The sequence below is a fragment of the Cupressus sempervirens genome, chromosome 3, assembly GCF_028749045.1.
Source record: "Cupressus sempervirens isolate cs-2001-9-10 chromosome 3, ASM2874904v1, whole genome shotgun sequence".
In the NCBI taxonomy this organism is placed as follows: domain Eukaryota; kingdom Viridiplantae; phylum Streptophyta; class Pinopsida; order Cupressales; family Cupressaceae; genus Cupressus; species Cupressus sempervirens.
The window spans coordinates 30,178,567-30,192,861 of NC_143120.1; the positions used below are offsets into that span (position 1 = coordinate 30,178,567).

Below are 14,295 nucleotides of genomic sequence, written 5' to 3' on the forward strand. Positions count from 1 at the left end.
AGTTAAAAGACTCAGCTTCTGACATTGAGAGACGACAGACATCCGCTTTCTGGTCAATTTCACAATCTGTCATTTCTGTCAGTTTCGTCTATGAATGCGCCACATTTAATTCATGTTTGTCTTGTCATTGATTCCTTGTTTTTTCCATTTATTTAAATGTTAAAAATCTCAGCAAAGCGGCGGCCATTTGTTGCTGGTTGTGCAAAATCTTTGCGGGCTTCTCCTCTTTTGATTGTGTCTGTGTGCTTCCATTCTCGCACTGGCGGCGATTCTGCTCGTCGACCGCCATTATTTCCCAGCTCTGTTCGATTTTATCGGTTTCTCTGCTGCAGATTTGGAGCGCAAGCGAGGTGCTCGTTGTGGCGCCGCCGACGCCTTGATCTGTGATTTCTTTGTTCCGCCGAGCGAGTTCAGGTTATGCACGGAACGGATAAGCATTGACGACTTATGTTGATCAATTTTCTGGATTAGATTGTGTGGAGATTTTTGTCATCAACGTTTCGAATCACACTACGTGATCCATCATCAGGATGAGAGAGCAGGAGATGTCAAATGAAGTAAGTAGCAGATTTAGAAAAGACTCACCATATATAGGAGAACAGGAAAAAGAAAAGAAAGCACCAACCCCAAAGTTAAAAACAAAAAACATAATAAATAAATAAAACTATATAAAAACAAAACAAGACACTAGGGGGGAAAGACTAAAACCAAAGTCAACCCACAAGAAAAAGTTAAAAAAGAGATGAAAAGAAATGAATAAAGAATAAAGAAATTAAAAATTAAAAATTAAAAATAAAAATAAAAATAAAACATACATAAATTATTAACGAAGACCAAGACAAACAAAAGTCAAAAAATGTTATATAAATGTATATATATATATATACAAGAATACAAACAAAGATAAATATATATATATACATACATATATATATATATATATATAAATGCATATATGCAACACTATATATATATATATATATAAGTGAAAATAACAGAGCAACTAAGAAATACCCTAACAACTTCAAAGCCTAAAAAAGAGAAAACGAAAAATATAATAAATACTTGAGGTATATATGCAATCCACACATTACATATGCAAGTGGGTAGCTAATATATATATACGTACACATACTTATAAACGTACCCAAAAAATATATATGTGCTAATATATATATATGGAAAACTAAAACCAAAGACGCTAATATATATTATATGCATGGATAAGAACTAAAACCAAAGGCGAGGCATGGGCTAAATTGGGCATTCTTAAGACCCTAGCTTTGAGGGCCCACAGGATCTGTGATGATGATCACTTAAACCTTGAGCTCAACCATCTCTGCCAGGTCTTTAAGCTTAATGGCTACTCTTCAAGGCAAATTTCTAGAGCCCTCAAGCAAGCCAGGTCCCTACACCTAGCTCCCTCGAAACCTTCCTCTTTGCCTCTCCCCCCCCCCCGCATCTTACATGCCTCCCTCCCTTTTGTGGAATGCATATCCCATAAGATTGCCAAGATCCTATCTAAAAATGGTATGCGTGTTGCCTTCAAACCCCTCTCCAAGATCAGGAATCATGTCCCACCTATCAAAGACCCTAGAGATAGGTATTCTAACTCAGGGGTCTACAAGGTGGTTTGCTCCTGTGGCACCCCATATATAGGGGAAACGGGTCACTCTTTCCACACTCGTATCAAAGAGCATGTAGCGGACATTAGGCATGATAGGGTTCATAAGTCAGCATTGGCCGAACACTCTTTGTCTACCAAACATCACATATGTTTGGAGAGTACGCAAATCATTTCCAATGAGGATAACTTTTTCAAAAGGAAACTTAAAGAAGCCATCGTAATCAACAACCACCCCATCAACCTTAATCAGGATGATGGCTGGACCCTCAACCCCTCTTGGCTTCCCATGTTGTTCTCCTAGGTCTGACACCCGTGCAGTGTGGGTTTTGTTTTCCCCTTTCCCTCCTTCCCTCATTGCGTGGCTGCTCTCTCCCTGCCTTGTTTCATGTTCTCTTCCCTCTTTTTCTTCCGTCTTGATTGCCCTCACGGGCCGTGTTGTTTTTTTGGTCTTCTCTCTCCTCCTCCTCTCGTCGGGGGCTTTGCTTCCACTGCCTTTCTCTTTCCTTCTCTTTCTTGGTTCCTTTGTCTGATTTTCTCTTTTTAGTGCGCTTCCTCTCTTTCTTAGTTCTTTTCTTGCTTCTCTTTTCTGTTTCCCTAGCTTATCTCTTTGATTTATTTATTTATTTATTTATTCTTTCAGGTTGTTTTTATTCTGTCCGCTCGTATGTGTATTAGTGGTCTAGTTGATAGGCATTTATTCTTCTTTGTGTAGATGCTTCTAACATATAGTATAAATATATTAGATGCGTTTGTTATTTTTATTTGTGTTAGGTGTACTTAATATTTTAGTGTTCTCCTCTGGCTTTTCAATGTCTTTATTTTTTGGTTATTTAGTTAGGTAGTTTTCCATGTTTACTCTTCTAGTCAGTGTTTTAGCCCATGCCTCGCCTTTGGTTTTAGTTTTCCATATATATATTAGCACATATATATTTTTTGGGTACGTTTATAAGTATGTGTACGTATATATATATATATATATATATATATATATATATATATATTAGCTACCCACTTGCATATGTAATGCGTGGATTGCATATATACCTAAGTATTTATTATATTTTTCGTTTTCTCTTTTTTAGGCTTTGAAGTTGTTAGGGTATTTCTTAGTTGCTCTGTTATTTTCACTTATATATATATATATAGTGTTGCATATATGCATTTATATATATATATATATATATATATATATATATATATATATATATATATATATATATATATATATATATATATATCTTTGTTTGTATTCTTGTATATATATATATACATTTATATAACATTTTTTGACTTTTGTTTGTCTTGGTCTTCGTTAATAATTTATGTATGTTTTATTTTTATTTTTATTTTTAATTTTTAATTTTTAATTTCTTTATTCTTTATTCATTTCTTTTCATCTCTTTTTTAACTTTTTCTTGTGGGTTGACTTTGGTTTTAGTCTTTCCCCCCTAGTGTCTTGTTTTGTTTTTATATAGTTTTATTTATTTATTATGTTTTTTGTTTTTAACTTTGGGGTTGGTGCTTTCTTTTCTTTTTCCTGTTCTCCTATATATGGTGAGTCTTTTCTAAATCTGCTACTTACTTCATTTGACATCTCCTGCTCTCTCATCCTGATGATGGATCACGTAGTGTGATTCGAAACGTTGATGACAAAAATCTCCACACAATCTAATCCAAAAAACTGATCAACATAACTAAGATGGATTGTGGAAATCTGATCGCATTCATTGACGGCTTGCTGAGAGTTGTCAGTCCGTACATCCATTTTTCCCTTATTTGCCTAATCTACACTAAATGCATTCATATCCTTATCATTTTTCTATTTTTATTTTTTAATAAAAACACATAAATCGCAGCAAAATTGTTTTAGCAAATCAGAAATTAGTTTTAAACATATAATAATTTGATTTTCCTAATCTATGATTATAAAAAAAGAAATAGGCTGGGGGTAAAAAAAAAACATTAGTTCCCTGCTGCTTTTAAGGCAGGGACTAATAATTGAAAATCCATGTTCAAACAAATATTGTGCTCATATTAGAAAATTAGAGTGTGCAGGACGACAAACTGAAAATTAAAAAATATTAGAGCGGCCAACAATGCCAACTAAGAGGTCAAAGCTTGCAGCTAATGGATCAGAGCGGCCGGATATAACAGGAGCAAAAACTTCCTGTTCCAGGCTTCATGACATCCTGAATTGCATCAAATGCAAGAGATTTTCCTTTAGCAGACCTTCTATTTATGTTTGGGTATCATTGCCTATGGCTCACAAAGCAGAGAAAATGGATAATTGCAGACCAAGGATCCCCTTATTGATATTTATTTTACTGATACAATTTTCTTCACAGGGCAGATCTCAAAATGTTCTTATGGATCCCCCTTTCCACATAGAAGAAGCAACAATTGAACAAATCCAATCAGCATTCAAGACAGGCAGGCTCACATCAACAAGCCTTGCGGGTTTCTATCTCAAAACCATTGAAGAATTAAATCCAAAACTCCATGCTGTGATTGAAGTGAATCCTGATGTTCTCCTGCTGTCTGAGAAAGCAGATGTGGAAAGGCGAAAAGCAGGGGGGTACATTGGTGGCCTCCATGGAATACCTGTACTAGTCAAAGACAATATTGCTTCCAAGGATAAGCTCAATACCACTGCAGGCTCATTTGCTCTTTTGGGTTCACAGGTGCCAAGAGATGCAGGTGTTGTATGGAAGCTGAGGAAGGCTGGTGCCATAATATTGGGCAAGGCCAGCTTAAGTGAATGGGCACATTTCAGGTCATTCAATATACCTAATGGATGGAGTGCTAGAGGCGATCAATGTAAGGTCTGTGATTTTAACCTGTGTTTAGAATCAGTTATTCGTTACTCTCCCCATATTATACTAGTTTGTTGATAGAATGTGAAATGTTGCAGAATCCATATGTTTTGACTGCTGATCCATGTGGATCAAGCACTGGATCAGCAGTGGCAGTAGCAGCAAACATGGTGACAGTGTCATTAGGTACAGAGACAGACGGCTCAATCCTTTGCCCATCTAGTTCTAACAGTGTTGTGGGAATAAAACCTACAGTTGGGCTAACAAGCAGGGCAGGAGTAATTCCCATCTCACACAACCAGGATACTGTGGGGTAAATCTACAACTTTCCTAAATTATCATTTCTCTGTGATGAATCAAGTTTTATTCAACTATTATTGCATTTTATTGCAGTTTTTGTTCTGAAGTATACGCATTAAACTTTCTTTAACTTATCTGCATGCCCTAAGGGTCATATATTCCATCAAGTCAACCAAACGGTAAACATACAATCCAGACCCACCCTTACCCATTATGCGCTTGTTCACAACTTGAATGGAAAACCCTGCCTTGTCCATTTTGTTCACAACAGCATAACATGACACCCGTCCCACCACTGAATTTGTTTATGTTCTTTATATAGATTCAGCCCAGACAAAGTCAGAAGATGCTTTCCTGAATAAATAAGAAGGAAGGTGGTTGTTTTGCTTCGATATCTTGCTGAAGACAGTATTTGTCGTTTTGGTTGAGAAGCCCTAACCGGAAGATCAAAATTCTATGCCAACAATAAAAATGTTGTTTACATGAATCCAATGTACTTACAGAGATTAAACAAGTTATATGATGACTAACTTGAGTTTATTCATATTGATAACAGACCTATTTGCAGAACTGTATCAGATGCAGTTTACCTGCTGGATGAGATTGTTGGGTATGACATACATGATCACGAAGCCACAAAGAGTGCAGCTCACTTAATTCCAAAAGGCGGGTATAAACAGTTTCTCAAGATTGATGGGTTACGGGGCAAGAGGTTGGGCATTGTTCGAAACCCAGATTTATTGCCTGAGTCCCCTGAAGCAGTATCATTTGAGAAGCATCTGGAAACTATTAGGTAACCTTTGCAGTTTGCCGAATAAGTGAACATGTGCCCCTTTGTTGACTGCAGATCCACCTCCAGTTGAAACCCCACAGATTTAAAATAAACATTGAACTAAATCTAAAACAAAAATGTATTCTATTCTAGTGTAAATTATATGGACTAAACTGTTTAAGTGTCTGATTTGCAGGAGGGAAGGAGCAATTTTGGTGGAAAATCAAATGTTCAGTGGTCTCTTAAATATAAGCAACAACATGGAGGAAATAGTGGTAAAATATGACTTTAAACATGACCTGAATATCTACCTTTCGGAGCTCATGCAATCTTCTGTTCGTTCATTGGCTGATATCATCTCCTTTAATATACAGCATGCTACTGAGGTAAAATGTCTCCTGCAAGTGCACATAAATTGTTCCCTGAATGGATTATTTTTACCTATTGTTATATGTCTATGAAACCTAGCATGCCTGTTTTTATCAGGAAAAGCTCTCAAGGTTTGGACAAGAGGTTTTCATCCAGGCTCAGAACACATCAGACTTAAATGCCCAGCAATACAGAGAGGCCCTTAAGAGAAATCATATGCTAACTAAAAATGGAATCCATAAAGTTCTAGTAGCATATAAACTTGATGCCCTTGTAACCCTTGATAATGGAATTTATACAGTTCTAGCTATTGCAGGGTATCCTGGTATAAGTGTGCCTGCTGGTTACACTAAATCTGGGGTACCCTTTGGCATATATTTTGGAGGGGGTAGGGGTTCGGAGCCCATCCTTACTGAGATTGCCTATGCTTTTGAACAAGTAACCAAGATCAGGACGATCCCTTTACTTACGAGACATAAATTTCTAAAAAGTTTCTCTGAGGAAGTGGCGGTGTAATGCCTTACATCCATCATTCCATGCAGGTATACAAGCTTCACAAGATTTATCATTACCACTTATGTCAAATTGAAATGATTGTGATTATTGGTTCTAATGCCCAAAAAGGTTCTGTATAAGTTTGTATCAGCAAACAGCTAATACTATCCGCATACAAGCTTCAATGGATTGTGCTTGCATTGTATTGTTTACTTACAGTACTGAGAAAAACAAAGCTGATTTGCTAACTTTAGTTTAGTTTCAAGTAATCTATTAAGATGAAGTTCATACTTTGTACTTAACCCCTAAATATGGTATGGCTTGGCTTTTAAACTACAGATCTGAAGAATTTATGAAGATGAATAAAACAGAAATAAAAGCATAGCAGTCATGGATAAATTACAAGGAATAGAGAGAGTTAAAAAATCTGTTCCAACGGGTATAGCCAGTTGGACCCACTTCACCGCATGAATTATTTGAGGCAAAGGCTTCTTATTCTCTATCATTTTTCTTCTTCTTCTTTTTTTTGGTAAAAATTTATTAAGACAAAAAGGAATACAACAAGGAGTTCTGTCCCAAACAACAAGTTCATCAAATTCTTGCACCAGCTTAAAGGAAAGCTGCCCCCTATCCATAATATTCCAGCCCAAAGTATGACCAAGAGCCCATTTGGCCAAACAACCAGCAGCTCCGTTCCATTCGCAAGGAATGTAAGTAAACCTAATGAAGTCAAGGGAGGTACAAAAGAGAAGAGTCTGATTAACAACAATGGCCAGCTGCAAACTAACATCCACAAGCTCCTGCGAGGAAAGCAAGTTCACCACCACTTGGGAGTCAGACTCACAGATAATCTTGTGCCATCCCTGCAAACAACATTGTTCCATAGCATATAAAATGCCCTGAGCCTCCATGACATTGTTAGTGTAGTCACCCTTATGCATTGAGAAAAAGAATTTAACTTCATCAGAATTGCAACGAGCCACTCTCCCAATACCAGCAGGGCCTAGATTCCCCCGAGAAGAACCATCGGTGTTAAATTTCAGAACTCCATGAGGAGGAGGAGTCCAATGCCCCTCTCGCTTCACCCGTCCTTCCCTCTGTTGTCAAGGCTGCTTGGGCACTCCTTGATACCAGTGAGCTGCAACCCTATTCTGAAGATGAAAATTGAAGCAGTTGCATATAGCAAGATCAGCTGGATCCATACTCCCATCTAGCACACACTTCACTTCATTTTTCTTCTTCTCAGTTTCTCTCTCTTCTGCAATTTATTTGACAGAGCCAGAGGTGTTGTGGAACACTAAACATTGAGGTGAGATTATTGTTTGTGCCAGACATGGACTGTATGCTTATATTGACAAATGTTTAAATGTAGACGACAAGAAGTGAGGAATGAAAATCAGAATGTTAGTATCTAATTTGAAGAGTGTTGAATAAAGAATGGCTCGTTTATTTTCAAGCTTGGTCATGGATAAATCTACTTGAAGTCCAAAATTTGAACTCCAGAAGTAGATTTTTGAATAATAACCAAAAACATAAGAATCCATCACTCTATTGATTATTTCTTGTATTTTTCGTTTTATATGAATACTCTTTAGTACTCTTTAGTATTTCAAATTTTCATTTTTTTACTTTCAGCTTTTTAAGTTTTTTTTTTTTATATAAATATTATAAACTCGAAAGATTATTTATTCATTTTTTCTTCTAATACTTTAGAGAAATAAGAATGGAAAAGAGAAGAAGTTGGAGTTAAGGGTGGTAGTGGAAATGTTGGAGGTGAATCAACACATGAATCAAAGAAATTTGAAACCCGTTCAACTATTTTCAAAGAATTTTCACAAGGCCCTTTTAATCTTAAACAACTTCTTCTTTGCCTTGTTTATCCAATTGATTTCAAAAAGAAAAATTCAAGTGGAAATAGGATGTATAAATGTCATGTATGTGAAGATGAGATTAGAGGGAGCTATACAAGGATGTGCTCTCACTCCTTGGGTGTTACAGGTAAACGAGTTGTATATTGTAAAAATCTAAAGGAAGATGCAAAATTAGAGTGTTACATATTGCACATGAAGGCTAGTGATAATGAAAAGTTGGGGTCAGTTATAGATTTGTTCAATGCATAGGAGCAAGAATTGATAAAGGGATCTATTATTGATTTCCTTTTTATCCACAGAGTCTCATTTCATGGGGCCTATTCTTCACTTTTCAAGAAATGAAAGATATAGCTAACATGAGTCCCTTTTTTTTACCCCTTGGAGATCATAAACTGCACATTACCCTCCTTGATAACACATATTCCAAAGTGAGTTTGGTGATGGAGAATATTTGGCATACTTGGATGAAGAGTGCTTGTTCCATTGTGTAATAACCCCAACCAGATATAACTTCATCAAACACCAAATTCTTTTATAATTTAGTTGTTTGACACTTCGTCAAACACTTTGCAAGCAAGCTCTGATACCATTGTAATGAGCCCCGAGCCTTGCTGGCTCTCAAACAATTTGTGCCAAAGAAATTATTTATTTTTCTTTTTTTAAGGTTTTGAAATTTATGATACAACAATATAGTAGCAAGATAGAAGATATTACAATAATTTCAACTCAAATATTTGGATATTAAATAGGGAATATACATCTGAAAATTTCATATGTTAATATCAACTTAGATACTGAGTATTTTTACAAACTACCAACAATCCAGTTGATAAAATATCCCCTATTATCTAAATCAACAATACCCAGAAAAATTAAAAGTTACAATCCATGAACTTATAGGTAAGACATGTCTTAAACCCTTTGAAATGAGGTCTAGCAGTAGCAAAAGAATTCTCCAACAACAAATGCAACTACAGAGATGTAAAACATTGCTCCCAAAGTGCAGATAGAAAATAATGCCTAACAGCAAATATAAAGGGGCGCTCAACAAACTCCAAATTAACCAACACCCAACCACTTCTTAGCAACAATAATAATAGTATAAGAAGATGCCAAATTCCCAACTCCAAAGTATCTTCCAACCACAATGTTACAACAATGGAGATAAAGACCAATTCTCAAAAAACTAATTCACAATGCCTCAGCTGTGAATTACAATGAACTTCTCAAGAACAAGCCCTTATAATCCAACAAGGGCACAGAAAAATTAGACTTCAGAAACATCACAAAGACGACAAAGAAAAATAAGATAATCAAATAATCAAATGGTTTTCTCATCAAATGTCCTCATATTTATAATCTCCAAATGGCACCAGTTTCCCAAAAGAACTCCACTTAAGAAGCTTCCTCTACACAACATTGAAATATAATAAAGTGTCATTAATATAATTTATTAGTTGCTTTTGGCTCCAAAAATGACATTTTTCCACCATAACTTAATATTTTGACATGCAAAGCCACTGTTTCTTGTTCCCACGATGTAAAATTGTTTGTCCTAGTTCTAACGAGCTATGATACTGAGGTGACCAACCAACAACATCAACAAAAATAAAAACCTCAATGTATTTAGATGAATAATAATAATAATTCACCTATCTTGCGAAAACAATTGAAGAAGCATCAGAATCAAAATCTAACAACACCAAAGTGATCATGATGATGAAAGATGATGAATAAACCTGGCAGAGTGATTTACTATAAATAGATGCTCCCTCCAAGATTCTTGGAGCCCAAATCGGAAGACCAAAATTAAAACTGAGAGCATCACCCAATTCCTCTAACTCGACTGAGCTCATTAGAACCAATAGTTTGACTTACTATAAATAGTAAGTCCCTCAAATGGAGCCAAAACACACCATAGGCTATTGAAAAGCCTTTAAGTCCACAAATAAGACCCTCAAATCCCAATGTCAGCTCACGAGGGTCGTGATGGTGAACTGACCAAGCCAATTGTAGGAACCTGCTAAATTGATGGTTGGACCAATATTAGACATTGGCCCCTCATCAACATCATTTTTACATGTGCAATTAGATCGTTTTTTCTTAGAGCCATTGATTATCTAGGGAAATGCAAGGATGCAGATTTTTGCCTGGCATTCTAAATAAGGCCATAGAGGATTTTGGGAACTCAAATTTAGTTTGAATTGGTTGGAATGGTGGTGGAGAGTGCATACAAGCACATATTTTGAACTCCATGTTGTGCTCATGCATTGAAGGACATAGGAAATTGGTTTGTGTTAAAGAAGTGATGAGACAAGGGAGAGATATTCAAATGTTCATTTACAATTACCACACTTGACTTTCTCCCTTTGAGATGTTTTCAAAGAAGGGGTTTCTTAAACATATAGAGACATGATATGTCAACTACTACATTTTTCTACAAAAGATGTTTGAGGTGCATGATGCTACAACATATGGTCATGAATTCAGTGCTGAATATATGGGCTACTACAAAAACTCTTTAAAGAAAAGCCATTAGACAAAGGATCCTTGATGGCAATTGGTGCTCCATTGTGAGGTAAGGCATTGTTGATTCTCATTTCCATTTGAAAATCATAAATTTATTTCTATTTTTTTATGTCCAAATTTCTTGTTTTAAAAAAAATAAAAAATAAATTCATTTGATTAAAATAGTTAAAAATTTTGACGTATTATTTTAATTCTTATTGTAGATATAAGATATGTTGATTCAAACTCTCATAGCCTTAGAGAGATATATAAGACTATGGAGAATATACTTCAAAAGAAGAAGTAGATAATTTTGGTTCATTTTGGGCGGGGGCCCTAGCTTGGTTGGCTAAATCTTCCCTGTTGCAAGGGGTTGGTCACGGGTTCTAGTCTCCCCCGTCCTCATGGTACCGGTGGGCGTGTCGCGCCAGCGCTACCGGTCACATTAAAAAGTTTACCAGGCGCACTGCAGTTTATAGGGGGGTCGTGTTGCACCGATTCCTACAGTCTAATAAAAAAAAAAAAATTGGTTCATTTTAATGACATGGCCTTACATGAGTAGTATATTAAGCCAACTTTCTTGCAAAGATGGAATATTATAAATACTTCAGTTGACATGGTAATCAACACACTAAATAAAAAATGGTATGAGCCTAAGGTTAAAGGTATGCTCCTAGTGAGGATGATGAGATGAGATGTGGCATTATGAAGGCCCTTTGAAAGATGTATTCATATAAAGAAATTTGGTACACTTTTATGAGCAATGAGTTGCCTTCACAAATCTTGATTGTCCAAACCTTTGTACACCAAAGGCAAAGATGGATAGAGTAGTAATGGCACAGAAAAGCCTCATAGATTGTTAGTTCCTACTGCATGGAGGGATTGGTTTACATATAGCTTTATCCACTTAGTAAGAGGAATAGGCGTACCTCTAATTAGTGAAAATTTTAGTGGATGTGCCTAGTGCAGACAAAACATAATTGAGATCACTTGGCATTCTAAGGGATGATGCAACATTTGAGGCTCTACATGACAAGATTAGGGGCAATTGTCATACTATATTTATATTTGGAGTACGATGCTTCAAAAAAAGATAATATGGAACTTGATATATGATATGATAAGGTCTTTAACTTTCTATTTTCTTGAAACTTGAAATATAAATCTGTAATACTTTGCATTCTCTCATTTGATTCATTTGATGCCATCCTATATTTCATTTTATCATGATTTGATTAAATGTTATGTTCTAGAATGATTTGATAAATGACATTAATAATTATGTTGCTATAATGAATCTTAGAATATTATGTAATTTGAAAATTCATAAATATATTTGAAAATTCAAAAAAAATAAAAATATATATATATATATATATATATATAGAGAGAGAGAGAGAGAGAGAGAGAGAGAGGTGCCTATTTTCCCATCCCTTGACCCCATCTTATGTTGATCTATTATGTTAATGAGAGAGTGCAAGTAAAACTTCAATGGAAAAATGTAGGAGCTTCAAGACAACACATCATTCTCTATTTATGTATTCTAGGTTTGGTTATGTTTCTAGAGTTAATATGCTTTATGTCATTATTCTTTACCATGGACACTGAGCAAGGGAACCCTCTCTTTACTCACAAAGTTATCCGTCTCTAAACCACCCAATGAATTTGGAATCAAGCTACAATTTTAGATGATCATCTTTCTTAACTTACAAGGCTCATGGGGCAATTTTTTTTTTGGCTATTAAGATTTATACTCTCGCAAAGTATTAATAAAAAATAGTATTATTTCAAATGTATCTCTGAACTTCAATATTATTAAAATATTTGTTTTGCCCACTTGGACCCAATTTTGACCAGTGTTGACTGGTTCGTAGAATAACCCAAGCAAAATGGCTCTTCTAGCTGTAACTCGTTAGTTGTGGAGTTTTACCAGGTTTTGACTTAGATATTTATTATAAAATTAACTTTAATTGACAACTGAATTATTACCCTTATCAAGAGATCAAACTAGTCACTAGTCATGTTCTCTGGAATCTGACTTGATCCAAGAAAAAATAAATAAACTCCAATTAATTAGCCATATTCGCAGTGCACCACTATCTCTAAAAGCTTTGCATCTAGATACAAAATGGATTTTGGAAACATCATTGCAACTGAATGTACTTGAAATAAGATACCTAGAAACCTAGACCAAATTGATACAAGATAGGATTGTTCACAATGATAATCCATACATGCTTCAAGAAGAAAAAGTGAATAACCAAGTTGGAAACTGATAATAGAATGGAACCTCCCACATTCTTATTGATCATCTAGAAATCAAGTGACAGAGCATATACCCCAAAGAAATAGCTCAAATATTTTACCTATGTTACAAAGGAGTTGATATACAGGGTGAGATAAAATCCCATTTGATTTTGCTCCAACTTTGACATTGATGTTAAGATGAGTAAAGATTGTCTTGGGTTCGTTTGCAACTCACTATTGATTCAAATTTAAACAATATGTGAATCTATGAAATTGAGGCCCCTTCCAGTTCAATACATTGTATAACCATATCAAAATGAGTGGCTAACAAGAGTTCAAGTTGTTTTACTTGTAGAATCATTTTATCTAGGGGTTACAACAAATATTGTTGCTACTTAGTTACGAGTGCAACTCAATTTATTTATTTTCATTCTCATAATAGATGTGATTCAAAACATCGATATAAAAATATAAAAATATTATACACACAATCAAATTCAGAAAAAGAAATAACTATTTCCTCCCTTACAATCTCAAGTTTATAATTTACTTTCATCCTTGCATTCCTTTACAATTATTCTTGCTGCTCTTTAGACTTTTGTTTTATTTTATTTCTTATTTTAGGAAAAACTAAGCATATAAAAGTGAAACAACTCTTACAATCATTACCATAAAAAAGCTTTTAAGTTGGCATAAATATAGTTCCATACACATAATTATGTTGTTTAATGCAATATTTTATATTGAGATGGAAATAATTAAATTTATCTTCTTAAAACATAACTTAGATTTGTAGAGGATTTTTTTTAATAAAGATTACACTAAAATTAAATTAAATTAAATTAAATTAAACTTTAAATTTTTATTAAATAATTTTCAATTTAATTGTATAATCAATTTAATTTCATCATTGCATTCCATTACAATTATTCTTGCTGCTCTTTAGATTTTTGTTTTATTTTATTTCTTATTTTAAAGAAAAACCTAAGCATATAAAAGTGAAACAGCCCTAAAAAGGCTTTTAAGCTGGCATAAATATAGTTCCATACACATAATTATGTTGTTTAATGCAATATTTTACATTGAGATGGAAATAATTAAATTTATCTTCTTAAAACATAACTTAGATTTGTAGAGGATTTTTTTTAATAAAGATTACACTAAAATTAAATTAGATTAAATTAAATTTTTAATTTTTATTAAATAATTTTCAATTTTATTGTATAATCAATGAGTAGGTCATTTAATTTCATCATTGCATTCCTTTACAATTATTCTCGCTACTCTTTAGAT

At 34.5% G+C, this 14,295-nt stretch overlaps 1 protein-coding gene across 1 annotated transcript; it reads left to right on the forward strand.

Annotated features, from left to right (window-relative positions):
* The first annotated feature begins 266 nt into the window (after positions 1–266).
* LOC149564615 (putative amidase At4g34880) lies at positions 267–6,673 on the forward strand. Its single transcript, XM_089818161.1, has 6 exons — positions 267–414; positions 3,683–4,449; positions 4,539–4,753; positions 5,297–5,533; positions 5,709–5,898; positions 5,999–6,673. The coding sequence occupies exons 2-6, from the start codon at positions 3,724–3,726 to the stop codon at positions 6,395–6,397; spliced, it is 1,767 nt and encodes a 588-aa protein (XP_089674287.1). The 5' UTR covers positions 267–414; positions 3,683–3,723; the 3' UTR covers positions 6,398–6,673.
* Positions 6,674–14,295: the final 7,622 nt, after the last annotated feature.

Bases quoted from the DNA above. Each gene is read 5' to 3' on its own strand.
- LOC149564615 (XM_089818161.1), top strand. From the start codon at position 3,724: ATGCCAACTAAGAGGTCAAAGCTTGCAGCTAATGGATCAGAGCGGCCG. The intron at 4,450-4,538 runs GTCTGTGATTTT...GAAATGTTGCAG, and splicing joins CTAGAGGCGATCAATGTAAG to AATCCATATGTTTTGACTGC. The intron at 5,534-5,708 runs GTAACCTTTGCA...TCTGATTTGCAG, and splicing joins AAGCATCTGGAAACTATTAG to GAGGGAAGGAGCAATTTTGG.